Genomic DNA, 26,962 nt, shown 5'->3' with positions numbered 1-26,962 from the left:
AATTCTAATGAGCCTCCATCTAAGGACTTAATTTCTGGGAGAGTAAGGATTTTCTGGCACTTTTTTCAACTGTGCAAGTACTAATAAGGTCATAAATACCGCAATTAATAAATGAAGAGAGGAGGAATAATAAGTGTATGGTGCTGATGGTACGCCACCCACTTTCTCATTTCACATTTTATAATGCAATTAATTTTCACAGCAGTTTCTAAAAATCAAAGTTAGGTGACTTTGATTATTTCCTATTGTAGAGATTAAGAAACTGAAGCCAAATGGTTATATTTCCCAAGGTCTCACATTTAGTAATTGGTGAATGAATGGATGTTTCTTGGGCTCCTTTGCGTTGAGGTCAGCCATGCTCCTGACGCCCTCAACTCCAAGCTCTACCTGCTGGCTTCTTCTCATACCCAGCCCCCAGAGTCACTGGAGCCACCAAAGCCTTGAGCTCTGGGCATGGGTCAGGTGATGTAGCTGCTGTCACCTCCATGGCCTTCTATTCCAGGTCTGTCACCCACGGAGGACAGTGCATGAAGGGGAGGCTCGGTATCTGCCGGATGGGACCAGGTCCAAGGGCAGGGGGAGAGAGAAGGAACTGGCGCAGCAGATGCCGGACAAAAATGGTAAGGCCTCGAACCCCTTGTGTTGCCCAGAATCCCACGTGTCAGCAACCACTGACGGGATTGGAAAAACACCAAGGATGATGCCTTCTCCCATGAGCAGGCTGTGGTCCCGACCTTAGACATATTAGCAAAACTAATGGTGGCACAGGCTGAAGGGTGGGATATCAATCAGGGAGAGGGCCAGGTCTGAGACTCCTGGAGCAAGTGGGCCAACTGGAGCTCACAGTCCCCCCCCCCCCACACACACACACAAGTCTCAGCGCCTCTTACGCCCCTTCTAAAAAGCCATTGAGTTGTAACAATCCAGATCAGAATCTGGTTGGTCAAGTGTGTCCCAGAGGACCCCTCTCCTTTTGCAACTCAGGAAGCACTAACCCCACAGCCTTATCTGAGTCCTGGCATCACTCTCCAGGGGACGTTGGCAAGTGTGAAGAACCCAGCCTCCGTTACCCCATCCTTAAAATGAGGAAGTCGGAAGTAATCACATCTGTGAGGACATCTATGCTTGTTCATAAAGTGACAGAAGGCAGAACATCTAAGGGACCCAAGGGCCAGCAATTCTCTGAGCTCACCTGTCAGAGGCGCAAAGCCTGTGCCTGTTAGAACCTGGGTGGGGGAAGGGGAGGGAATAAGCTAGAAAGTGCACCCCGCCCTGTGTAGCAGTCCGGAAGTCCAAAGAGCGGCTACGGGGGGGTGCCCGATGCAAGTTTTAATACCCGCATGCGTGGGGAGCACCCGCGGAAAAGGCTGTTCATTGGTCTTTAGGACCAAGCCAATCCCCTCACAACCTCAGAGGGAAGACGGTGAGCCAGATGCGTGCGCGAGCACAATTAAGACGGGCTGTATCTCCCCTAGCCCGAATACCTGCAGTTAAAGTCCTCCGAAACCCAATAGTTGGGTCTTCACAAAGATCATGGAGTGTGCAACCTCCTCCCCAAAGACTAAAGAAGGGGGAAATGCGAGGGCCCTGAGTGTTTAGGGTCCTCTCCACCCTCTTTAGTGTCACCGCGTCCTATGGGGAGGGCCGAGTTCTCAGTCCTTCAACCAGCTCTTCCTTCTCAAAGGAGGACGAAGGTGGAGGAGAACCGCGGGCAACTGGGAGGAGGGTGCATCGACCTCAGCCTCCCACCTCTCTTCCCATTTCTTGCTCCAGAGCTGCCCCAGCCCCCCCACCACCACCACCCCGCCCCGCATACCGGGGGTCTGTTTGAGGTCGGCACGGTCTTGAGGGGAAGCGGGGTGAAATGCGGGGATAGATTCAAACTCAATAGGTTAAAGCCACAAGGGTTAAAGCTCAAGTCTGAACCGGCCCCATAATGCCCTCCCCCCCGCAGGTTCTGGTTCCTGCCCCGCCCTGGGGACCCTTAAGTTCCCTGAGACTGCGACCGACCGCAAGGAAATCTGGGGTCACCTTCCAGTTAGGTTGACTTCCGGTACCTAGAACAGGAGGGATCAGCGCGCTGGGCACTCAGAGCTCACCTGCTCGGCGCTGGCCTCAAACCAGAACCCCCGCCAACACCCCACTTCAGACCCCAGCTAGAGGGAGCAGCCACAGGAAAGATCCCAAAGCCACTGGTCCTCTCTGAGGTGCGGAAGGAGTGAGAGGGATTGATGATAACCGGAGTCCGAGCAAGCCCCCCCAACATACACACGGTACCCACGAATCCTTGCGGGGTAGTGGGGTGAGAACAGAAGGTGATCTCCTTGGCTGCTCTGCGGGCCAGAGCCTCCATTGGAGACAAGACTTCGCCTTGAAGTGCCACGGGGTCGGACAGCTTTGGCCCCAGGTTGGGGGCGGGGGGCAGGGCAGCGACGGCCACGCGCTCCCAGCAAATCCCAGCCTCCGGGTTCCCGCCCGCTCTGGACTGCGGCAGGCGAATGGAGCGACGCCGGCTTTCAGTGCTTTGGCCGGCGAGGCTTGGCGCAAGGAAACTTTTCTGTTTCAGACCAGCGCCCCACCCACCCACCGTGGCAGAAGAAGGCGGCGTGAGGCTCCTCACTCGGCTTTGCCGTCTGGGGAGGAGAGAACGTTATTTGTGTGGCTTTGCTCAGAAGAGGCTGAAATGGCCAGTACCTGGGCTCCCCTGTGTGCGTCTGGGTCTGCGTTGCTGCGCGCCTCTGTGAGCATGTGGATGTGTGACCTACGCGTGTAATTGTGGTGTGCGCGCGCGTGCCCCCGAAGGGGTATTAGAGCCCCTCCAGTCCCAGCGAGACCCGCGGCCGCCACCCCTCCGCACGCCCGTAACCTAGCTCCGAGGGCTCGGCGCCGCGGGGACCGCTGCGGCCGGGAGGCAGAACCCGACTCGGGCAGAGTTCTCGCTGCTTTTCGGGAAGGGCGAGTTTTGGGCCGCACGCGGCTGGAAGCCGGGGTGGCGGCTCGGCTCGGCTCCGGGGCCCGCGCGCATCCGCCGCCGCCTCCAAGCCCCAGCGCGGAGGGCCTCGGAGGGCCTGGCGTGTGCGGATCTAGCGCGCTCGGCCTTCTCTTGGGCGCCTTAGAAATCTCGGTCTTCGTTCAAGAATTTCTATCCTCCCTGGCCGCTCTTGTAAGCATCGAGCGCCACCGGGAAAATTCCCGATCCCTGGGCCAAGCGAGCGGCCCCAGGATGAGTCGACCCGGCCCGAAATGTGGTTTTTGCTCCCCGCCACCAGGCCGGCCTAGAGAGGACTCTTCGTCCTGCGACTGCTCCGCTTCCAAATGAACTTTAAACTTCTCCTGGACTTGAGATACCCCGTTCTTGAGGAAAACGTGGAAGAACTCCACCGCCCAGGCTAAAGCCCCGCTAGAGTTTCACGGGGGAAATGTTCAAGAAGAAGAGGTGGAGGGTGTTGGAGGAAGGGGCGCCTCCTGCGAACCCTCCAGAAGCAGCCCCAGTGCCACCCCCAGGTGCCCGCTGCCCAGCTCATTTTCCTCCCGGTACCCCAGCTTTGCTGCGCCCTCTGGTCTAGCGGATCCTGGCCTTGATAAGGCCGAACTGTACCTAAAATCGTATCATTACGGTCACTGGGCGATTATTTCCTTTACTTTTTAAACCCGGGCCCCAGGAAGAGAAATGCGAGGGGAGACTGGGGCAGCGGGCACCTCGAGAGCCTTATGAGAGGCAGAGTAGCTGCGAGCCTAAATCACCAATTCCTCCCCAGCTGAGCTCTTCTACTAGATATATATGCTGCCGCGTTATTCTCCTGAACGCCAGCACCGGATTTAAGTGCCTCAAAATTCCATGTCCTTGGGATGTCCCAGTTACAGAATTTCAGTATTTCAGGGGTCAGAGGAAACTAAACTCGATAGTGAAGGCAAAACTGAGGTACAGGGAGAACCCTGCCGTTCGGGCAGCAGAGCCTGCGGAATGGTGGGGGAATCACTCCCACCCAGGGCTAGAACCCAAGCAGGTGGGGAGGCTGCTGTGCCCGGAAACTCTGGGCATATTTAAAGATAATGGCCGGCTCACATTCCCCTTAAACTTGAGGTCCCTCCTAGAGCCCTCTACCTCTCTCTTCTCATTCCTGCGCTGGACCACCCTGGTCGCTCCCACTCCCCTCCCCACTATGCACATTCCTCTAGGAGTTCAGCTCCTTTTGGAGGCTGGGAGGTTGACTGGGGCAGGGAATGGTCAGCTTTGCACCCCTGTGCTGCGCTAGGCCAGCAAAGGCTAAATCTGGGGTCCCCACTCTAAAACGGTGGTCTTTTAATGTGCTCAAGTCAATGAGTCAAAATGGGGAAGATGCTAAGCCAGATCAGGGAGCTGCTCGGAGCCCCCTCACTCCAGCCAGGGGACTGGGATGTGTCCTGGGCTAGCTGACCTGAGCATCTCTGGGGGAGCACCACTCTCTACAGAGCATCCTATTCTTGACATGGGTGGTGGGCCTGTAAGAAGCTTCGTGCCCTGGCCAGAGTTCAGTGCCAAACAGCCCCGCACGGTCAGGTTTGTCAGCAGTCTGTTTTTGAATCTCCCAAAAGAGATTTATATACAAACTCTGGACATTTCATTTTGAGGAAAGGAGAGCCAAGGTCTTGGAGAGAGGTTTGACTCTTCAGCCTTTCAAAAACAAAAACAAAACAAAACAAAAAACTTTAAAGGCCCATCCCAGTTGCAGCGTGGAGGCAAAACAGGTATTTCAGCTGCAGCCTCTCAACTTGCAGGTGGGGGGCTGCAGAGGGACTCACTGGGCGCCTGCAGGGCCTAACTGCAAGGAAGATTAAGTGTGCGTGGATGGGGTTGAGATGCAGTTTTGTAGACCCATCACTGGCCAAATGAGAGCCAGGAGGTCTGACCTCTGGTTTGGGGTATTGCCTGGGTGTGACCTTGAACAAGTCACCTCCCTGCCCCGTGGTTGTTTGGGCACCTTTAAAACTTTCTCAGGCTCAGCCTTTTCAACCCTAACTACTGTGATTTGTCTATCTTTTCCTCCAGGATGCTACCTCCTCCCTTTAGCCATCCTGGAGCAAGGGGCGGCTTGTGTTAGAATTGCCGCAAAGCTCCACTACAGACTTGGAGTGCCCACCTTGTAAGTACCGACTGTGGCTAAATTCACCCACGGCATCACCACCTTGTCCACTCCAACTCTGGATACTCGCCAGCAAAGAAAAGGCCACGGGCCCACTCACAGTGTCCTGACTCAGGGTGGAGAGGCCGTCTGCCCCAGGGGCCCAACAGATTCTGTGGCCACCATGGCCCTCTGGCCACACTCAGGGTCGTGGAGCACCGGTTCAGTGGCGGGGGAGCGCAGGCTATGGCCAAGGAAGCCTCTGAGCTCGAAGCCCAACGTCAGTCTCCGCAGCAAGGCGGCTCCGAGATTGCAGCGCTCCCCCCTCCAAAAGCACTTGTCCCCCACCTCCAGCTGCTGTGACCTACAGTGCCCCGAGGCTGAGGTCCGGGTGGGAGATCCCCGATCTTAACGACCACAGCGCCCCAGCAAGCCAAGCGGCCTTTACAAACCGTAGTAAACATTTTATTTACAAATTTGTGGCGTCCTAAGTGCAGCTTGTCTTTGCGCCACGACCCCGAGTGCGGGGAGGAACTGTTGCGTCCAACACTTCACAGTGTGAACTGCTCGCGGCCCGGGAGAAGTGTTTGGCCGGCGCGGGGTCCTCGGGCGGGGGCACTGAGCTCGCCCCCCGCCCCGGGCTCCGGGCACCAGCGCGGCAGCGACGGGCAGGTGGGACCGTGGGCAAGGCCGCCGCGGCGTCTCGGGCCCCGGCCCCACTGCCAACACAAAGCAGGCGCAAAATCCAGCCCACCCTGGGAGGCTGGGGGCGGCACGCGGGCCCCGGGGCCCCGGCCTCACGCAGTCTACAGGGCGCCCAGCGGTGCCTGGGCGGGCTCGGGGCTCTGCGGAGCGCCGCTGAGGGTGGGCTGGGGCGCCGGCAGCAGCTCCGAGGCGCCGCCGCCCCCACTCCCCGTGCCGCCGCCGCCGCCGCCGCCGCCGCCGCCGAGGCTGGCGAAGCTGAAACTGCCGCCGCCGCCGCTTCCCGCGCTCCCGCCGCCGCTGGCCGGGAGGAGGGCGCCCGCGGCCGAGGCCTTGATGACCGTGGTCTGGTGCAGAGACCGCTCGGCCCCCTCAGTCCGCTCCGTGTCGCTGGGGGCCATGTCCAGAGACTCGGAGTCGCTGCTCTCGCTCTCGGCCTCGCCCTCCGAGCGGCTGAGGCTCCGCTCCTCCTGCTCGCCGTCGGCAGCCGCACCTCCGCCCGACGACTTCTCGCCCGCCTCCTTGTCCTTGTCCTTCTGGGCCTGGGCCTCCTTGGAGTGCCGCCACTTCATCCGCCGGTTCTGGAACCACACCTTCACCTGCGCCGCAGCACGTGGGGAGACAAGAAGGGACACCGAGATGAGACGTGGGCTCTCGGCGCTCGACTCGCGTGCAGCCTGGAGCCCCGGTCCGCCGCGCCTCTACCACGGACCGGGCACTGGGCTCGGCTCAGGGGCCGAGGGGCAGCCCAGGGAAACAACGACATCGCCGGGGACGCTCGCCTACGGAACCGCGAGGACTGTTTCTCAAAATGTGGCCCTCCAGACCTGATCCTGAAATGACCTGGACGCTTGTGGAAAGGCGGAGTCCTGCACCTCGGCCTCAAACTAAGGGCGATTTCTGCTCTAAATCAATGCTTCTTAACCCCACTTGAGCCAGGACTCTCCAAGAATCTGATTAAATTATGGACCCCTGGCCCAGAAAAAAATATACCCAGGATTTCAAGGGTTTGGCGAACCAATGTTAAGAATTCCTGCTAAGCTGGTCCTCTCCTCGACTGCTACCACCCAAGGCAAGTTTCTACAAAAGCAGTTCTTCTTGAGGAGAAACCGTGGGAAGCACAGAGGGGAAAGAGGGTTCAAAGAGTTAATCCCAGTGGGGTGGGGGCACTGCTGGACCTTCAGCTGAAGAGCATTTCCTTGGCATGTGTGTACTCAGAAGCTGATAAGGACTCTGCCCCTGCCCGGGATAAACTAATCCTTCTGCAGGCTTAGAAAATGCTGGAATTAAACCTGTGCAAAGTGGAGGAAGGGGGTAGGGATGGGGTGGAGAATCTATATAAATATATACAATCCCCTGGGGGACCCAATGCTGTTCACACAAGTTCCAGCTTCCCTTTTAAAAATAACATCCACAGCTGGTGGAAAACGGCTGGGCTCTTCCAGTGTGTGTTGGGGAGGGGAGTTGTGTAATGGAGGACAGAAAGAAAAGGGGGGTGAGGGGGGCCCTAAAGGAGCTATGAAAAGGTGCCTGCCTTTGACTTCTGCCCTACTCAGAACATTGAGCACCCAGGGAGCAAAGGCCCCGCTGCTGTGGGGTATGGAAGAACCGTAACTCTTCTATTTCCAAAACCCCCCAAAAAGTCCAGTTCTTGAATTGGAGAAAAGAAAAAAAAAATGGACTCAGAAATTGAATTCAAACACGATAGATTCGCCATTGTCTTGGGAAAACAAAGAACCCCAAGTAGGCAGAACCTGCTGAAATGCTCTTGGGTATTCTAAGAAAATCTTTTTTCCTTTCTCTCTCTCACTCCCGCCCTCCCCCCCCCCCCACCAGAGATTTTCTTAGGAGCTTCTGCCGTTAGAAAATCGGACTGACTGGCCGCTGAGGAGTGCACTCCTCGCCCTGCTGGGGCTAAGTCATTCCGTTTGAAATGATGTTTTCACTTCCTCACAAATGGGGATTTCACAATCCAGCGGCAGCAGAAGAAGGAGGAGGGAGGAAGGACGGGAGGAGGGGAAAAAAAAAAAACCCCAACAACAATCTCTTGACTTTGGATTTTTATCTCTTCTGAAATAAACTGCCTCCTACAGCGAACTGCACTACAGTCCAGTACATAATTATTATCTCCTGCGGCCTATTTGCTTTCTCCGCGGTTCTTTCCCCCGTTGGCCAAAATAAACATGCAGTGCTTGTTGACATACATCTTTGGGGATGGGCTATTCTTTCCGTCCTTCTCTCCCCCCCCATCCCCCCCCCCCCCCCCCGCCAGACTCAAGTTTCGACGCCTACATTGTCTCTTGAAATTCAAGACCTTGCGTCTCCGTGGCAAAGGCCGAGTGGGCCGGGGTGGAGGGCGGCCTGGGGCTAGGCCGCGCTGCTGCCCCCCACCCCGCGAGGGAGCTGCGCGCGGGAGCAGAGCCGGCTTACCTGCGCGTCCGTGAGGCCTAGCATCGCGGCCAGTTGCTTTCGGTCGGGCTTGGTCACGTACTTCTGAATCTCAAACCTCTTCTCCAGGCCTTTCCTCTGCAGGTTGGAGAAGACCGCCCGCGACCAGGAGCGCTTCCTCTTGTAGGTCTGCGGCATGGTGTCCTTCGTGAGCACGGCGTAGGGACCTGCCACCGGGCGGGAGCGGGAGCGAGAGAAAGACAGGAGGGCCGAGTCAGTGCCCCCCAGTCCGCGGGCTGCGCGCCCGGGACTCACCGTGCTGCTTCTAAGTGTTTTGCGTTAAACAGTCGAGCCCCCATTCAGAAAGTCCTTCACGCAGACGCGGAATGGCCTCCCTACGGAGGAATCCCACAGCTCTTTAAGACTTCAGGCTTAAAGCCTAAAGCGAGGGTGGCGTGGAGAAGCCACGCGCTTCGTCGATTAATTCCAAGGAAAAAACATAAACCTAACGCGTGGCCTTTGGGGCATGCGAAAAGTAGGCGACACTGTCCCTTGGGCCTGAAGGATGGAGAGATGACAGCTTTGACTCTCGTGTGTGTACGTGTGTGTACGTGTGTATGAACACGTTCTTGCAAACGTGCGAGCAAACGGAACCCCCTTGGGCAAAGTGTTTGAGGTCATTCCTAACTCTGTGTTGTGTTAAAAAGCAACACCTCTTGCTGCATTTTCAAGCCACTCTCCGGAGAAAAGACTAGGGAAAGCCCCTTCACCCCACCTCGCCCCGCCCGCCCACGCACACACTTTCTCAGCACCCCCAGGTCCCCCACCGCTCCCACCCCCGCCCCCCGGGAGCCGACAAAAGAGTGAGCTAGCTATCTGAGAACTCTTTCGGTTTCTGTCTCCGGACTTGGTAGCCTCCTTCACCAACTCCGGGATTGCTGCACCGCGGTGGCCACGTGAGCTGTCCTCAGTTTTGGGCCAGTCGACCTGCCCCGTTAGGCCGTCGCTCAGGAGGGTTTCCCTACCTGGAAACGTGTCTTGAAACTGATGCTGAACTGAATTCCTCGGGTTCGAGCTTAAGGGGCTCAGGATGGCAGAAGCCTCGTTAATGGGATCTAGAGACGCGAAGAACTGGCCGGCGGAGGGCTGCAGGCCGGGGAGGTGCACCCCTGCGGGCCGCCCGCTGGTTAGCAGGGACGTGAGGTCTGGAGGCGAGGGAAAAGAGCTGGTTACACCTCGGGCAAAGCCACACTCTCTCGGACTGAGTTGTTCCTCCCCTCCCCCTCGATTCGGTTTTCCTGGAGCGAAGTCACGAGAGACCCTTGTCTCCGCGCCAAAACCCCACTCTCCCGACGGTGGCCAAGGGGCGATGCGCAAAATGTGCGTGTAGCCCACAGGTCCACGTCTACACATACAGCAAGGAAGGGCTTTATATAAAATGGCCAAAAGGAAGTCACTTCCAGGTGCTTGGCTAGAATTCCACAGACCTACCCCCTCCCCAGTGAAGGAGCCCCAACTCCGCTTTCTCTTGGGAGCCCGGGGTCTATTTTGTTTACCTACATTCCTTGAGTGGAATTTCACTAGAAATCAGATAAATGGAAGGGAAAGTGTTCCCCAAAAGGGCTTTCCCTGTCAAATTAATATAGTTCTCCCTCTAGATACATGATTCAAGAGACAGATGATAGTCATTTCAGCAAATATTTACACCAACGATTTTTATGAATAATGATTCTGTGACGTGTGTTTTTCAAGCATCCCTGGAATCTTTTTTTTTTTTTAAACGCAGAGCAGGTGAGTTTTAAACCTAACGTTTCACAGTCTTCTTACAATTCACTCTCTTCTCCCTCATTTTACCGGTTTGTCCTTAATTGTGCAAATACTCAAAGGCATCCCAAATGGCCCTGGGACCGGGGAGTGCGCCAGGGCCGTGGCCAGAGGCCTGCAGCCTCTCGCCCAAGACCTACCTCTCAGCGTGTTGCCTTCCTTGACTTTGGGGTCAAATTCTGCAGACAAAATGCGGTCAATTCCAAATTTGAGGTCCTTGCTAGAGGGGGCCGGGGCCGAGCCGCTATGCGGGGGGTTCGGGACCACCCGCGCCCCGGAGACAGGGGGCTGCAAGGAGCCAGCCCGGGGCGCAGGCGGAGGCTGTGGCTGCTGCGGAGGCTGTTGCGGCTGCTGTGGCTGTGGGTGATGGTGGTGGTAGGCGGCTGAGAGCGGAGACAGCCGCTGCGGGAAGCCAGCCGGGACTTCGGAGGGCGCCACCACCGGGGTGGGTCGAAGCGGGGATCTGGCGGCAGCTTGGAAAGAGGCGTGCGGGTGAGCCGAGCCCAAGTGAGCGGTGAGGGCGGCGGCCGAGGCCCCCGCCAGACCCTCCGCGGTCGCCCCCGGCTCCCCCACGCCGGCGTGCAGGATGTCTGCGATGCAGAAGGAGGGTTTCTTGACCGCGGCGGGGTCCAAGGGGAAGGAGCAGCCGCCCGGGCCGGCCGAGGAGCAGTAGGCGGCCGACCAGAGGCTGAAGTTGGAGGCGTAGAAGGGAGCCAGCCCGGCGGCGAACATTCTGGCTGGGTGAGCCGAGCTGCCGCCGCGGCCCGGCCGGGCCCGGCCCAGTGGGTGGGTGGGTGCGCGGGGAGGAGCGCGCTGAGTCCCGGAGGCAGCGGCAGCCCAGCCGAGGACAATCCGCTTTCGCTTCTCCGTCCGGACTGAAGACAGGCCAGGGAGCCCTAGCGCCACCGAGGGAAGAGGCGAGGCCCGGATCCCGGCCGGGCACAGCCTCGGCCCCTGGCCTCACTTTAAAGGCGGCGCGGCGCCCGCGCTCCCCGCGGGCTGGAGGCGAGCGAGGGGCGCTGGAGCTGCTGGGCGGGCGGGGGCCGCGGCTCCGCACACGCCAGGGAAGCCGGGGAGACAGGGGCTGGGCACCAAAAGAAAACCCAAACAGCTAAGCCCTAAGAGCTAAATTTAAAACAACAACAATAATAATCCGTTAGTTTAAAAAAAAAAAAAAAAGTAATAGGAGGAAAAAAAAAAAAACTCCTCTCTAAAAACTCCCAAAGTTTTGGCAGGAGCTTCGGAGTCAGACCCAGGGTAGGACCTCGATCCGAGTGCTCATTGGCCATCCTCGTGACCAATGGGAGCGGGGAGTAGAGGGGAATTGGGAAAGAGGGGCGTGGCCCACCTCCTCGGCCACGCCCCGGCCACGCCAAAGTGTTTGCTGCTGCCGCGTGGGCTGAGCGGGGTCCCCTGCGCAGGGGCCCGGGCGGCGGCTCCAGGGAATTCTGACCCTCCCCTAACTTGTGCAGCTCCAAACCGACATCGGACGTAGAGAGTTGGTCCCAGCGCCAGCGCTTGCCCAGAGAAGCTGGTGCTTCTGTGTATTTTCACGGGTGCAAAGCCCGCCTCCTGGAACACGGGGGCGGCCCCCTAGATTCCCTCCTCCTGACCTCACTCGGGCCTGATTTTTCTTCACTCGGCCTTTATCCCGAAAGTCGGTGTCCTCATCCTTCGTGGGCTCCCGCTGCCAAGCTGCTCAGCTCTGAGCTCTGGCTCCAGAAAGCTGGGGTCCAAAGTCCCCGCCCAATTTAGCACCGCGTCCGCGGCGCTGCCTCCGAGATCCTCAGGGCAGAGAGGAGGGGCGGTTCGCAAATTAGCTTTAGTCCAAGCTGTCACCCAGTGACAACTTGGACGAGCAACTTTTCAAACAAAATAAGATGGATGTCTCCGAACGTCTCCCTTGGACGCAGCCAAACCCTCCCCCGAGCCTCAGACGACAACCATACAGGCCGCCGTCCGAAACCCGGGAAAGCGGCACGCGCGTCCCCTCCGCCGCTGCACCTTGTAGGAAATGTCGCCCTCCCAGCTCCACCACAACCCCAGATCACGTGGGGTCCATTGTTTTGCAAGTGCCCACAAGAGCACATTTCCTTGGGGTTAAATACTACTTTCAATTCAGTGACTGCTTCCCCAGGAACCCCTTGGGCCTGGTCGCAAAAGAAGCTGCAGTGGAGGCCGACGCCTTCCATTCCTGCTTTGGGTCTTTAGAGCGCAGGGTGGGTGTAGTGGGGGTGGGTGTAGTGGGGGTTTTCTGCAACATCAACATCTCTATTTTAAGAATTCCTTCTCTTTTAAATTACAGTCAGAATGGATTTCCCCACCCCTCTCCCAAACAAACCACAGGCCACCCAGATGAGCTCTTCTTGCACATTTTCAGGAAGAAAATAAAATAATAACAATAATGAAACCACGAAATCTTTTGTTTTCGATTGCTCTAATAAGCATCTCCTAATTGATCTTCTGTGCTTCTGAGGTATGTCTCCCTCCCCGCAAAAAACTTTTAATACAGTTGCATTAAAGCTTCTGTGACATTTTTTTTACTTCACTTCAGCACTAAGAGGTCTTACCAAATCAACCCAGAAGGGCAACTGAACTTGCCATGCCTGGGTCAAATTCAAGATTGGGGCTAATTAAATTTATTTCTAGTGGTTTCTAGCCTCTTGTTACAGATGCTGTCATTTTAAGCTTTTGACTTTCTCCTGGAAAGTAATCAATCACTGATCAATCACTTCCGGCCATGCAGCACTGGGACATCCCCTCCTGCCTGTCCCCTGCCCATGCCTCCATCGGCTCTCTGTCTTTCTCTCCCCCTCTCTAGGTCGCTCTTTTACTAAAGGGTTTTCGTGCCTTGCTCCTTGCTGCAAGGACAGAGGTGTTATTTCCAGAGATGGAATGGAGTTGTTGAATCGCCTGAGGACACGGGCATCTGGGGCAACAGATCCAGGAAGACCAGTCCGGTTTCTAGACAGCGGCAAAGGAGTGACAGGTATAAGGCCGCATGGGGTGTTGGACCCTCCTTGAAGTGCCCCAGTGGAGGTGGGGCCGGGGACTATGGCGAGACTCGGCTGGAAGGACGCGGCCTTCAGAGCCCCCAGGGACAGTCGCCAGTGCGAGTGTGTGTGGGGACGGCCATAAACCCCCTTTTCTTCTCTTTTCTAGTGTCACTTCTAATTCCAATTTGACTGCAAACATTTAAACAGCGGCGCCTAAGTTCAAACTCAAGGTTCTAAAGGCGACGTCTTTAGGCCTCACCCCTGCCTCTCGCCCCCAAATAAGCACGTCCCTGGGGGGGTGGGGAGTGGGCGCGGGGTGCAGACTAGGCGGAACGCGGGTCCTCCGGGTGTCCCGAGGCGCCCACGATCCGCATCTGCAGCATTTCAAGGCCGGGGCGGAGACGAGGCCCGGGATCAGGGTTTTCTTGCGGACTCCTAGCCCCGCCGCGCGCTCTTCTGTGTCCCCGAAAGGCCCGCGGCTTGGTTCTAAATTGCAACTTCGCGCGCGCCCCCTGCTCTTCCAGGCCCTCCGCTCCATTGCAACCGCGTCTGCGCCACCCGGGCCTACACCGGGCTCCTGGAGGGAAAAGCAAAAAAGGAAACCTGTGAAGCGACGCCCTGCTTCCCCCACCGCCCCCCAACACACACCCCTTCCCCGGGATCAGGTCTCGCCGCTGCGGGCCCCTCGCCCTCTTCTGAGCCCGCTGACTCCCCTCCTCCCTACTGCCCACCCCTCAGAACCAAGAAAGCAGCAGGAAACCCCGGGCTCGCCGGAGTTCAGGTCATCTCCTGTTTTTTGATGGGCTCAAACTCGTACTAAATGAGCGGATGTGCCTGCGAGATTGGTCTCAAAATAGAAGCGGCCTTAGTATTTTAGGATACTGCAGAAATCCTTATTTCTTCCGGAGAAAAACTCTATAATGACTCCTAGCACTTCCCCTTTCAATATTTGTGCAACTTTATCTCCACCGACAAGTTGCTCGGGTGACGCAAATCCGCCCTTGTGTATTACAACTACCAAAATAAATGCGCGGAAATCAATTCCCTTCTAGCAATGAAAATATAAATATACAGCTGCGACTTTCCCCTTTAATCTTTGCTTTCCGAGCGGCTCCGAGCTGTGGCGAAATGAACTGGTCCAGAGCAATTGAGACGGGCGGGGAGGCCCTGGGGGCAGAGGCGAGGGCTTCCCGGGGCCTGGTAGCCACGAGGCTCCCGGCTCCGGCAGGAGTGCAGAGGGCCTCACTTAACCCAATTAACTTGAGCTTAAATGTGGCTGTGCTGTCTTTGAGGAAGCTCATCTGTAAAGACAATTTCGTCTGAGGCCGCCAAGCTGTGCTGGCAAATTACAATTGAAAATAGAGAGCAGCAGAGGTAGGGGTTTCTGATCAATTCTCATGGCTGTCTTTAACGCATTCAACTCTCCCCTTCTCTTTTGCTGGGTAGACACAGCCAAAATCTATTTCACCATACTGGGAATGGACAATGCCAGGTAAGGTCCCTTTTATAATGGAACAATTTTGCTTATGGGGATCTAGGATTGAAAGAAGGGGCCTAAATCAGAGGTTAATGCATTGACCGGAGCAAGAGATGGGTCCCCTTACCCTTTGGTTGTCCCTGTGTTTAGAGCCCCCATACTGAAATCACCAGTGCAAATTCTTGTCCTAAACCCGGAGACACAGATACACACCAATTGAGCATAAAAGCTCAAAGAGAGTGACTGCAGACCTTTGTTTATTGCAGTGACGTAACTCCGCAAGGGCTTAAGATGTCCAGATCTGCTATCTGCTTTTGTTTTTCCTTTTACATGTTGGGCAAAATAATGTGCAAAGCAGTTGCTTTGTGGACTTGGGACTCCCCCTGCCTTTATTTTGAATATTATTTCAATCACAGTACCTCCTGGTTTCAAAGAAAAAGAAGGAAATAATTAAATATTCACAGTCAGAAAGAAAAGGAAACATAGCTTACCCAGCTGAGGATATGAGAGATTTGCAGTAATGCAGGAATTTGCATATATTCTGCTGTCATTCTGCCAGCTCAAGATTTATAGACTGTGGGGCTCAGCGCTCACATTTAGTGGTGGGTATGGGAACTCTGTTCCTTTTGGATGCTAGATACTGGAGTTTAGGACTCTAGAGGCTACACATACACACACACACACACACACACACACACACACACACACACACCCTGGATTATTCTAAGCAGGCCCCAACTCCCTTTTCCTGGAAACTTTCGTTCTTCTAGAACTAAATAGAGTTCCAGAGTTTTTCTGAAGATAGTTAGACTTTGATATGGGGAAGGAAAGGCAAGTAACAATGTGATAGGACCACAAGTTCCATAGTCACTGATTTCTTCCTTTGCCTTTTTCTCATTCCCCAGGTGTAGCAGACTGGTAGGTGGCCATCTCTTTATGTGATCATGGCCGTGCCCTTGACCTCCAGCCCACAGATCTGGCTTCAGAGCCTCAGAAAACCTTCTGGGTCTGATCCCATTTGCTCTTTCCTCTCACAGAGTTTCTCACACATCCTTCCATTCCTAGGATGTACCACTGCACACATGTGTACCAACCCCCCCCACACATACACACATATACACACACTCATGTGCTCACTAGGGGTCTTAGAGACTGGGCAGAAGGGCAAGCAAGCAGTTTGGGGTTTGCTCCTGTTGCAAAGAGCTACTTCTCTGTCTCTCCAAGCCACCTTCCCCTTCACCCCCAGCCAGGAAAGACCTCAGACCTCATAAAACCTAAGAGTAGAACCCATTTCAACATGGCTCACCGCAACATAGACTCACATATATTTGCAGTGAAATCATGTCCCCGTAACAGTAAACTATGAGAGGCCATCTTTAACACATTAAGATTTGGTACTTCATTCAATAGGTTCTGTTTGGTTTCTGAAACAGCGCTTGCCCACTCTCAATGCATTATCCTTGTGGAAGCTGGATTGGTTAGCTGAATTACCGCATCTGAATAGCTGGGGTTCGGTCTCTTGTGAGTGAGCCCAATGTTAAGGTAGGAGAAGGAGGTGTAGGTGAAAAATCATACATTCAAAACAACTCTGGTGTTGAGAGGGAAAGAAGAAATCACTCCCAAAGTTATATTTCTCTAAACAACAAACAAACCTTTCTTTCCTTTGAGCCAAGTTTTCCAAGTGATAGCACAGGTCCTGAAGACGGAGAGGGACACGGAATTGTCCAATTCAGGAATGGGAGGGACCCTTGGAAGGGAGAGGATCCTGGAGCCAATGAGAGTTCTGTAGGTAGAGTTGGAGAGTTGTTTCCACCTCTTGGTCCCAATCTGCCCACCTGCAGCCCAGTAGGATTGGACCGGCAGACTCTCGCCAACCCTGTCTCCGCCGGCGGCCCCAACATCCCCTCCACCCCTCGGTGAGCTGGCGGAGTACCCAAACTTGGTTCTCTGCTGACACCTGCTGGGCCATCTCTACATTGTTGTCTGGCAGTGCCCGTCTTGTGCCAGCAACGCTGTTGTGATGAAAGTTGACTCTTCCTTTTGCGAAAACACGGGTTTCTAAAATTGGCTTGCACCCGCAGCTGTTTCCTTCCATATTGCCAGCAATATGGAAAGATCTTGTATTATGTGTTTAAAATAACCGGACCGGGTGAGGGAAGCTGTCACCCTTCAGTACTAATATCTTAATTTTACAGATCTCAAGGCCAGTTCCCATTTATTATCTCACTCGTTCTTTAAAATAACCAGCCGTAAGGATGCAGAGGAGGTATTATTATCCCGATTTGAGTCTAGGATGTTGCCCCTCAGAGAGGTTAAGTGGCTTGCCCGAGGTTACGTAGTTGGGAAATGGTGTTGCAGGGAGCAGACACTACATTCTCTGACTCATCAGCCGGAGCCATACCACTTGGCCAATCTCTTCAGGGGAAACGGTTCATTCAGAGGAAAAACTCTTGCCCTCAAGCAGAATGTGCATTGGCTTCAGGCAGAGGCTGAAGGATAGAACTGGGTTTAACCCAGAGCCTGGCACCGGAACACTGTCGAGCAAGGGCAGATTGGTGACTGCATCATGAATTTGTGACCACGCGTATCAGGAAGACCCTGGGTTCACAATGCTTTTCTCCCCTTCCTCTCAAGGTAGCTGAAATTCGGCTCCTGGAGGATTCCTTCTTTGGAGAGGAGGCATCGTACTATGAATTCATGTGTCTGACCATTCTCATGGTGCTAATGCCTGAGGGCAAGGAGCCATTTTGACCGGGAGAAGCCAGGAGGAGCGTGAGATTCAAGCAAGGACACAGGCCTTTGGGGGTGCACCCAGGGAGCAGCGTGGGAGCATTGGACACGGGCTCCTTGCTGGGCACTAAAAAGGGAGATGGGAGGATGGCATTTCAGTTTTTCTCGGGTCTGTCCTCTGTCTACAAGTGCTTTAAATGGGTACTCCCCACACTGGAGCTCTGCCACTCACTTCCTCCCACCAACACCAAATAGTTTTGTAGGATTTCCATGCCCTGTTAAACTACACAATAAGAATAATCTTTCACTTTTGAAGCTCATAGTTATATAAAGAGTATAACTGCATTATACAGTTATTTCTTTTAGATACAGGTATTTCTGGCTGGAAGCTCTTTTGTCTGAGTCATAGGTATTACAAAGGCTTATAATACTAACCTTTAGGGGTCTTGAAAGAGAATCAGGGTCTTAGAGAAGCAGAAAGGCAAGCCTGGGTCTTCAAGACTTCATTGGAACTGGGATCCTCCTACTAACCAGTGTCGACCTAGCTCAGCCTGGCTACAGAACTTTGGTCCCACCACACATAGAGATAGCCTAAACTAAAGAGGAGGTGATAGGTATTGATAGAGATTAGGGGGAGAATTTAAAGATGCTTAGGAGGTAGAAAAGACCATCTTTAATCAGTTCCTGTTAAAGAACATATTGCATTAGAACACAAATATAACCATGTTCAATCATAAATTCGTAGATGAAGAACGTGATGCTAATTGAACACCCAGCTTTATGGTTTTTCTGTTGCAGGGCTGCTTCCTTTATTGGGAGATGCCAACAAAATATGCATGCTTCTTCAAAGTGATCTGTTGTGTGTGTTTGTCCTTTTGAGCTCAGGGCTGATTGTTGTGTTTATTTGTAATTAGACACACTTAAATAAGCTACTAGGTTCAGAAGTATTTACAAAACAGAGAAAGTATTTACAAAACAGCAATATTTACAAAAGCCTGGTTTGGTGAGTTGGGAAGGCCATTAGCCTGTTAAGGAAGGCAAAGTTTGGCACATAATACTATTTCAAGACCCTCACTTTTTAGAAAACAAAACACAAGTTGGGTATATTTAATATAAAACGTCACAGAGGGGTGCCTGGGTGGCTCAGTCTGTTAAGCATCTGCGTTCTGCTCAGGTCATGATCTCAGGGTCCTGGGATCGAGTCCCACCTCTGGCTGCCTGCTCAGTGAGGAGTCTGCTTCTCCCTCTGTCCCTCCCCCTGCTCGTGCTCTCCTTCCCCCTCTCTCTCTCTCTCTCAAATAAATAAAATCTTGAAAAAAAACCAAAATTATTTTTGAAAATAAATAAATAAAACCGTCACAGAACCAGCTGCCATTTTAGGACATTAGCCTCTTCCCTTCAATTCCCTAATGGGCCTCGCTGGATTGTTTGCTCATTGTGTCTTTCAAAATCTCCAAAAGAAAGAAGTTTTATTTCAAGAATACTAATATTTCAGAAAAGGACTTACATTGCTAAGTGAAGACTTATCTTGGCTAAGAAATCACGTGAGCAGGAAGCAAAAATTAAGCAGGTGACTCCTTCTTCACCCATGGAATAGGATGAATGGTTTGACAATATCCGTGTAATTCAAGCTCAAACTCTCAGAACAAGCTGGTTTGATCCCTGACTTCTCCATGTGTATCTAGCTACCTATTCAAAATTCTACCCATTGTCTCATTCGTACCTCACACTCAACTTAGCCCAAACTGAGCTCACCGTTTACCGCTCCAAACTGTTTCTCCTCCAGGGTTCTTGGTAAAGGCACCTTTTTTTAAAGATTGATTGATTGATTGATTGATTGATTTGAGAGAGAGAGAGCGCGCATGAGTGTGCATGTGCAGGGGGAGGGGGGAGAGGGAGAGGGAGAGAAGCCCACACTCCACTGAGCTCAGAGCCCAACTCAGGGCTCCATCTCACAACCCTGAGATTATGACCTGAGCCAAAATCAAGAGTGGGTTGCTTATGGGGCGCCTGGGTAGGTCAGTCGGTTAAGCGTCTGCCTTTGGCTTAGGTCATGATCCCAGGGGCCTGGGATCCAATCCTGCGTCCGGCTCCCTGCTCGGCGGGAAACCTGCTTCTCCCTCTCCCTCTGCCTGCCACTCTGCCTACTTGTGCTCTCTGTCTCTCTGTCAAATAAATAAATAAAATCTTAAAAAAAAAAAAAAGAGTGGGACGCTTAACCAACTGAGTGCCTCAAAGGCATTTTTTTTTTTTTTTTTGGCTTGGTATGATTTGTTTTTTTTCAAACCAAAACCTGATCATCATATTGGACTCTCTCTCTCATTCCATACATCTAACCAGCCTTCCAACTCTCAAGGACATTAAACTGCCCCCCTCCACGTCTCTCCATCGCCTGGCCACCACCTCAGCCCAGGCCACCTTCATCCCTCCTTTGAACTACCATGGCAGCCTCCCCACCGGCTTCCCTGCAGCCACCCCTGCCTTCCTTCCATCTGTTCCATATTCTACAAACCCAGCGTTCTCTTAACTCCCTTACAATCATATCGCTCCTCTATCCCAAATCCTGCAGTGGCTTCCCACCAGCCTCAGCACACAGGCCCTAACCCTACACGTCACCTACAACGTTCCACATGAATAAGGCCCTGTCCCCTTGCCCACCCCCATCTGACTCCACGGTCTACACTCTCCGTCTGAGAGCTGAGTCGGCCTTCTCTAGACTCTGGGAGCACACGATGCCCTCTCTGCCCTGGGGCCCTAGTAGGCGGCTTTCCTTCCCATTCCCCTTCTGTCCAGCCAATTCTCACTTCTCTTTCAGCTGTCAGATTTATACAACACGTTCTAAGGAAGGCCCTCTAGGGCACCTGTGTGGCTCAGTTGGTTACGCAACTGACTTTGGCTCAGGTTATGATCCTGAAGTCCCAGGATTGAGTCCCACATCAGGCTCCCTGCTCGGCAGGGAGTCTGCTTCTCCCTCTGACCCTCCCCCATCTCATGCTCTCTCATTCTTTCTCTCTCAAATAAACAAATAAAATCTTTAAAAAATTTTAAAAAAAATAAAGAAGCCCCTCTTGATTCCAGCTAAGTGAGGTTTGCACCATCTATGCTAACCCCCTGTAGTTCTAAACACCTTTTTGAATTAGTCCCCATCAAGTTTGCCATCATTTCTTTACTACCTGTCCTCAGCCTATCCACAACGTACTCTAAACTTTATGAGGACGGGGCCTATGTTTGTGAAGTTAGTAAAGCGCCAGATACATATTAGGGTCTCAGGAAACATGTACAGAGTAATTAATGGTTGACATAATGGATTGGCTCATTGCTTTCCTATCTAGATTGATTTGTTTTAGGATCTCCCATCTGATGTCTTCGTATTCTCCTGCCTATCTTCCATTAGCCACACAAACAATTATATCAATAGATAAATGGGGAATAATGCTCCCTCCACTCCTTTTACTGGTAATTTGACAATTTCCTTAATTCCAGCCACTGAATGGGGCTGTTTATTTACAGGGAGAACCTGCTTTCTCACACATGGGTCTTCCCCTTCTTTGAGATGTCTGGCTTTATATAGTAGTATATAAATATAGTATTGATATATATTAATATAAAGCAGAAAAATGGAAAGCAATAGGTAAGGTCCCCTTTTTTCTATGCAATCAGTATCATGAAAAATTGAAGGTTATGAGAAGTTTTATGAATAGTATAGGAATATGCTTTACATGTTAGAATCTTTTCATTAACAAGGTAAGCTGAATTATGTTTATACATAAATATGCATAGAGAAAAGATTAGGCAGATATTGTGGACACCTGTTATCTTTTTGACCTGCCCAGCACCTTTTCCTTTTGGGAACTGCCCACTTGCCTCCCAAGAGCTGCAGGTGGTAAATCATGGGACCCTGCACAGGATGAGTATGCCCCAAGCAGACATGCAACCAGAGGCATGAGACTGGAGCGAAACCAATCAGACTCCTTTTCCAAGATTGGTAGAGAAGGTGAATGAGAGGATCTCTCCCTCTCCCTGGAATTACTGCTTCTGAGGAAAACATATGCCTGGACGCCCATCTTGCCCTCAAGAGGACAAAGCCTGGGGCGCCTGGCTAGCTCTGTTGGTTAAACATCTGCCTTGGGCTCAGGTCATGATCCCAGGGTCCTGGGATTGAGCCCCATGTCATCTGGCATCTTACTCCGCGGGAGCCTGCTTCTCCTTCTCCCTCTGCCCCTTCCCCCTCCCCCTGCTGGTTCTCTCTCTCTCTATCTCTCTCTCTCTTGCTCTGCTCTCTCTCTCTCTCTCAAATAAGTAGAATTTTTCAAAAAAATTTTGTTTAATTACAAAAAAAGAAGAGGACAAAGCCTAAGAAAGGAGCCAAGAAGAACTGAGAGAGAGACAGAGACAGAGACAAAGAAAGTCTTGATATCAACATCTGGCATTCTGTGTGTTGCTGAGGCTCATGGCCTCCTTTGCAAACTTCACTACTCTTCCATTTATTTCTAGGGCTTTGTTCCTCCATGTTGAAAATTATGGGCTCTAACTTAATTTTTCCTTCATTGTTCATTGCTCATTGCTTTTATTTGCATAATATTCCATAATGTGAATGTTCGATAGTATATCTTTCTTATATTGATGGGCATTTATTGGGTTTTTAGGGTTTTTTCCGTCATTTTCAGTGATATTTTTTGCAATATGCACCCTTGTGTGATTCACTTTTCAATATATATATATTGGTTTCTCTCTCTATATATGGGGGGGGAGTGTGCATGTAAGTTTCAATATATATATAATATACTTATATATGTATATACATGCATAAAAATTGAAGTAGATGTCAGATTGTTTTCTAAAAAGGCAGTAACATCACATTCTGCTGCCAATTATGACATTATTCTTCCCCACATTCCCACCAGCAATGATCCTATTGGTCCTTTTAACTCCTGCCTCCCTGATGGACATAAATTGATATCTCATTATTATTTCAACTTACATTTCCCAGACTTCTGGCAAGAGCGCACAATTCTCCCACTCTCTCACACAGTGGATGTTTGTAGTTTTGAACGTTTGCCACTCTACATGATAAAAACACAGTAACTCTTCAAACGTCCCCTGTTTTCAGCTCCTCCTTGTCAGGAGGAAGTCCAACTCCAGGAGCCCTCCCCACTAGCCTGAAACCTCTTTCACAAGGCACACCTTGCCCACCACCTTTGTATCAGGCTCTTTGAAATCACATGTCCAATTGACATGTGCAGATGAAGAGAAATCCCTTCGTTTATATTCAGGGTCTGTGCATTACAAAAAGTGAATCACCCTGAATATTTAAAATATTCAACCAATGAAGTGTGGTTTGGAAAACAGGCCAGGGAAGGCATTTATCTAAACCGGCTCACCCTCTACTCTTGCCCTCAAACCCAACATCCAGGTCAGCTTTGTCCTTTGCAGCTTGGGAGTGGAGTCGATTTTGGTTACCAGCAGGTGTCCTGGACAGCAGGGAGGCTCCACGCACACGTGGCCTGGCCCGTGATCCCACTCTGCTGGGAGGTAAAAATGTCTTAGCTACCCTCTTCTTTCCCTTGCCCTTCTTTTCCCTCCCCTGTAATACATACAATTTAGTCATTAAGGTCCTGGAGTCTCTTCTGAAATTTTTCTTGAAAGTTTCCAAACCTATTGCCAACGTCCTTGGTTCAGAGGCTCCTTGCTTCATGCCTAGATAGATAAAAATAGTGAGTACGAGGGCCCCACACTCTGCTAAGCTCTGAATGATATTAGCACAGTTGATTTCAAAAACAACCCGAGAAAGGAGCTTTCCTTAGTATTTCCATTTACTTGGAAAAGTGGAGTTTTTAAACAGCCAAGTAACTTGCCTAAAGTCACAGTTAGTAAGTGGTGCACCCTGGATTCGTAACTGCTTTTTCGGCCACTGGGGCCCTGGCTCGTCGTTTTTCCACTGATCCCTTGCTCTTATTCTTTCTTTAGAGAAGGAGCCAGAATTTTCTCTCCCAGCCACCATTGCCCCTTGAACAGTAGTATCCTGAGATCAAGAGTCTGTCTTTTCCAGCCTTTTGTATCTGAAATCCTCCATCTTCATTGACTCAGCCGGATTCCCTTTACCTAATCAAGTCTGTTCTCTGCTCCGCTCCCTGCTGCCTGGCTCTCTGATTTCATTTCCCTTCATTCTCTACCATTCATTGCATTTCAGCCTCCCTGGCCTTCTTCCTGTCCCTACCACATACTGAGCTCAGTGGTTGTGCATTTGCTGTTCCTTCTGCTGAGAACACCCTTCCCTGAGTTTTGTATGGCTATCTACTTTGGGTCACTCAGCGTTCAACTCAAATGTTCTTTTTCAAAAGAGGCCGTCCCTGAAACCCACTTGTTACTCTCTATAACACCACCCTATTTTACTTTCTTCAGAGCGTTTATAGATACCTGGAACTATGGGATTCATTTTTCACATGTGTTTATTGTCTGTCTGTCCCCACCAGACTAGAAAGTCTCTGAGATCAAGTCTTTATCTGCATGCTCCCCACCATCTCTCCCATAAAGTGCACCAGGCACATAGTAAATGTTCACTATTTATTGGTTTGATGGAGAACCAGAATGCGTCTTAGCGTGTTGTCCCTTTTGTCATCCCTGCTGAAATAGTTCTATCCTGACAAATCCACATCTGCCATTTCTTTCACAATTCAAACTGAGCTCACTTATGCCACGAAGGTCGTTTCGATGAGTTCCTCCTAGTGATATTTGTTCAGTGTTCCTTTTCTTTTTTTTTCCTTTTTTTAAAGGATTTATTTATTTATTTATTTATTTATTTATTTATTTGCAAGCGAGAAAGAAGGGAGTGGGAGCAGAGGGAGAGGGACAAGCAGACTCTGCAGGAAGCATGGAGCCTGACCCGGGGATCCATCCCAGGACCCTGAGATCATGATCTGAGCCAAAATCAGGAGTTGGACGCCTAACCAACTGAGCTACCCAGGTGCCCCCAGTGTCCTTTTTCTGAAAATCTGCAGAAACTCTCTCATTTCACATTTACTACTTTCCTCACATGTCATTGCTTTTCTGATGGCATTCCATATATGCCACTGTTTGTTTCATGCATTCTATTTCTGTGTGTGCTCTTTCTCCAGTATTCCAGGATGAGTCATATGAGGTGGTTTAAAAGGAAAATATTAAGTGTGGTCATCAAAGCAGTTTGTCCACAGCTTTGAATCCAAACTCCAAGAAACACTGTCAGCCTTAGCCCTTTATTTGATAAATGAGAGTGACACAATATTAGTTGATCCTAATGGCCCTGCCCTGCCCTGCCCCCAGTTCCTACTAAGTCTGTGATTCTCAGTCTTTGATAGAGGATGTTCAGGACACGCAGAAGGCCCCAGTGTCACTGGTCCTACATGGTAATCAATGTCAATAGCAGGTGATTCCAAAATCTAAGGGATCACGTTGAGGTAGCAAGACACAGGGGAGACAGCTCTGCTCCCCTAACCAGCTTTGTTCTTTTACTGAGAAATATTCAATAGCTAAATGAACTCTCAGTACTTCCGGGAGGAAATCTGTAAGTATAGAGCTGAGAATGAGGGGTAATTGGGCAAAAGGTTACACTGAACTTAGTATCAACAGATACCCAGGCTCAGTGTCAACAGAAGAATCACTTTTTAGGACTTATCAGTGTACTTCTCAACTTGGCATGGTTATTTATTAGATCATAAATATGAACTAATGAAGTCAGATCTGGTTTTCTCCCTATATTTGCCCAGAACCTACTTGAGATTTGCCATGAATCTATGGTGTATTAGTTCTCTATACTGAGTAACAAATTACCACAAATTTAGTGGTTTAAAACAAAACATGTCTTATTAAAACAAAACAAGAAAGATGTTTCTCAAGGCCACTATTTTAATTCTGTATTTGGCCCTGCATACAATTGACATGTTCACATGGTTTAGGTTGTTTTTAATTCCCTTTATCAAAATTACCTTTTCTTGGTCCTCACTCATTTCTTTCTGAGGAGATTTCCATGCTTTCCTTATTATTGGCTGTGAACTTTTATATATTGAAGATGTATCATGACTTTGGGCCATATTTCCTTTTTCTCAGTTTGTGGCTTGCCTTGACTTGTTTGGGCTCTGCCCCTAAACTTCCAGGAGAACTTGGAGCCTTGTGATATAGACCTGGATGTCCAAGTGCTACGTCCTCCTTACAGCCATTGTTGGACTCCCTACACTTGGGGGACAGCCCCCTCCCCCCCATGTCAGCCTGTCTCCAATGATGTCTGACTTCCTGTGCTGCCACCAGGAGTCTGAGGTCACAGCTTCTGCGTGCAGCAACAGTGGCCCTGTCTACTTGCCCATCTAGCTTTCCTGGCAGTTGAAACTGCTTACTTTCTGTTTCAGCTTTCCTCAGTTAACCGTCTCAAGGCTAAACACACCAAGAATGTGAAAAAAGGGAGAGGGAGCAACGATACTTAATGTGTATCCAATCAAAAATCTACAGCCAATCTTTTTTTTTTTTTAAGGTTTTATTTATTTGGGAGAGAGAGAGCACAAGCAGGAAGAGTGGCAGAGAGAGAGGGAGAAGCAAACGCCCCACTGAGCAGGGATCCCGATGTGGGGCTCAATCTCAGGACCTGGAGATCATGACCTGAGCCGAAGGCAGACACTTCACCAACTGAGCCACCCAGGCGCCCCTCTACAGCCAATCCTACGATGAGCAGGGATGAGCAGGATGAGTCACAACTCATTAGAGTTTGCTTTGAAATATATGTTTGATATAATTGTGTAGGGAATTTGGTTGTAATGTTATTCTTTTTTTAAATTTTTTTATCAACATATAATGTATTATTTGTTTCAGGGGTACAGGTCTGTGATTCATCAGTCTTACACAATTCACAGCGCTCACCCCTCCCCAATGTCTATCACCCAGCCACCCCACCACCACTCCAGCAACCCTCAGTTTGTTTCCTGAGATTAAGAATTCCTCATATCAGTGAGGTCATATGATACTTGTCTTTCTCTGATACTCAGTTAGAGTTAAGAGTCTTTTATGGTTTGTCTCCCTCTCTGGTTGTAACGTTATTCTTAATTTTGTTTCAAGAAATTCCTCTTCTTAATACTCTCAATATAAGCTCCATAATGAGGGCTATCTGTTTCTTTGTTTGAAGCAGAAATATCTCGGTGCTTTGTTAACTTGGACATTACCTAATAATAAGAAAAACATGTAGGTGTCTACGGAACTATTGTGTGAGCAATGCAACTTCCGTCATATGGACAGAGACTGTGAAAAAGAATATGTCTCAGAGACGATAGAAGATTCTCAAAGCAAACTCCAGACTTAACCCCAGTGGAAGAAAAGAAGGTATCCGAAGAAGCCAGCCTGACTGTACAGGGAGGTGAGGGCTCTTCAATAGGCTTTAATTTTTTAAAAAATCACATCAGGTCACCAAGATCAAATCCAAGAGAGTGGCAGGAACCTCTAAGTGTAGCTGCAGAATACCTAGAGCCCACGGAAACTTTCTAAAATGCGTGATTGGTAACAAATAAGACTCCTAAATCTATGTCTGAAAAGAAGGCTGGAAAAGCACGAGGCTTCAATGAAAATTGTGTAATATCAGCTGATACCAGACAAGTCAGAGTTATCCAACGCTTTATTCAAGTCTTCTAAGCAAGAATGGATTTCAAATGGCAAATAATTTTTAAACAGCTAATGCAAATTTGGAGTTCCAATACCATACACTCCTCTATATCCCCTTTAATATTGAA

General features: G+C 50.9%; 1 protein-coding gene and 1 long non-coding RNA gene across 3 annotated transcripts; one reads left to right on the top strand and one right to left on the bottom strand.

Moving 5' to 3' along the window:
* Positions 1-5,545: 5,545 nt before the first annotated feature.
* On the bottom strand, positions 5,546-12,023 carry HLX (H2.0 like homeobox). Its single transcript, XM_036097635.2, has 4 exons — positions 10,157-12,023; positions 9,218-9,397; positions 8,235-8,419; positions 5,546-6,403 (listed from the first exon to the last, which is right to left on the bottom strand). The coding sequence occupies exons 1-4, from the start codon at positions 10,746-10,748 to the stop codon at positions 5,909-5,911; spliced, it is 1,452 nt and encodes a 483-aa protein (XP_035953528.2). The 5' UTR covers positions 10,749-12,023; the 3' UTR covers positions 5,546-5,908.
* LOC118539242 (uncharacterized) lies at positions 10,699-26,188 on the top strand. 2 transcript variants are annotated; one of them, XR_013449965.1, is made up of 3 exons: positions 10,699-10,757; positions 12,838-13,005; positions 25,720-26,188. It is a non-coding gene; the product is annotated as an uncharacterized LOC118539242 (long non-coding RNA). The 2 variants fall into 2 exon arrangements; XR_013449964.1 differs by lacking the exon at positions 25,720-26,188 and adding an exon at positions 13,537-14,092.
* The last annotated feature ends 774 nt before the right edge of the window (positions 26,189-26,962 follow it).

The sequence above is a fragment of the Halichoerus grypus genome, chromosome 7 (genome assembly GCF_964656455.1).
Source record: "Halichoerus grypus chromosome 7, mHalGry1.hap1.1, whole genome shotgun sequence".
NCBI classification, from domain to species: Eukaryota; Metazoa; Chordata; class Mammalia; order Carnivora; family Phocidae; genus Halichoerus; species Halichoerus grypus.
This window is presented reverse-complemented; position numbering and strand designations above follow the sequence as displayed.

Excerpts from the sequence above, each read along its gene's own strand:
- HLX (XM_036097635.2), bottom strand. The coding sequence starts at position 10,748 with ATGTTCGCCGCCGGGCTGGCTCCCTTCTACGCCTCCAACTTCAGCCTC. Across the intron at positions 8,420-9,217 it reads GTTTCAAGACACGTTTCCAG|GTCCCTACGCCGTGCTCACG; the intron begins GTAGGGAAACCC and ends GCCCGGTGGCAG. Across the intron at positions 6,404-8,234 it reads TAGGCCTCACGGACGCGCAG|GTGAAGGTGTGGTTCCAGAA; the intron begins GTAAGCCGGCTC and ends GCTGCGGCGCAG.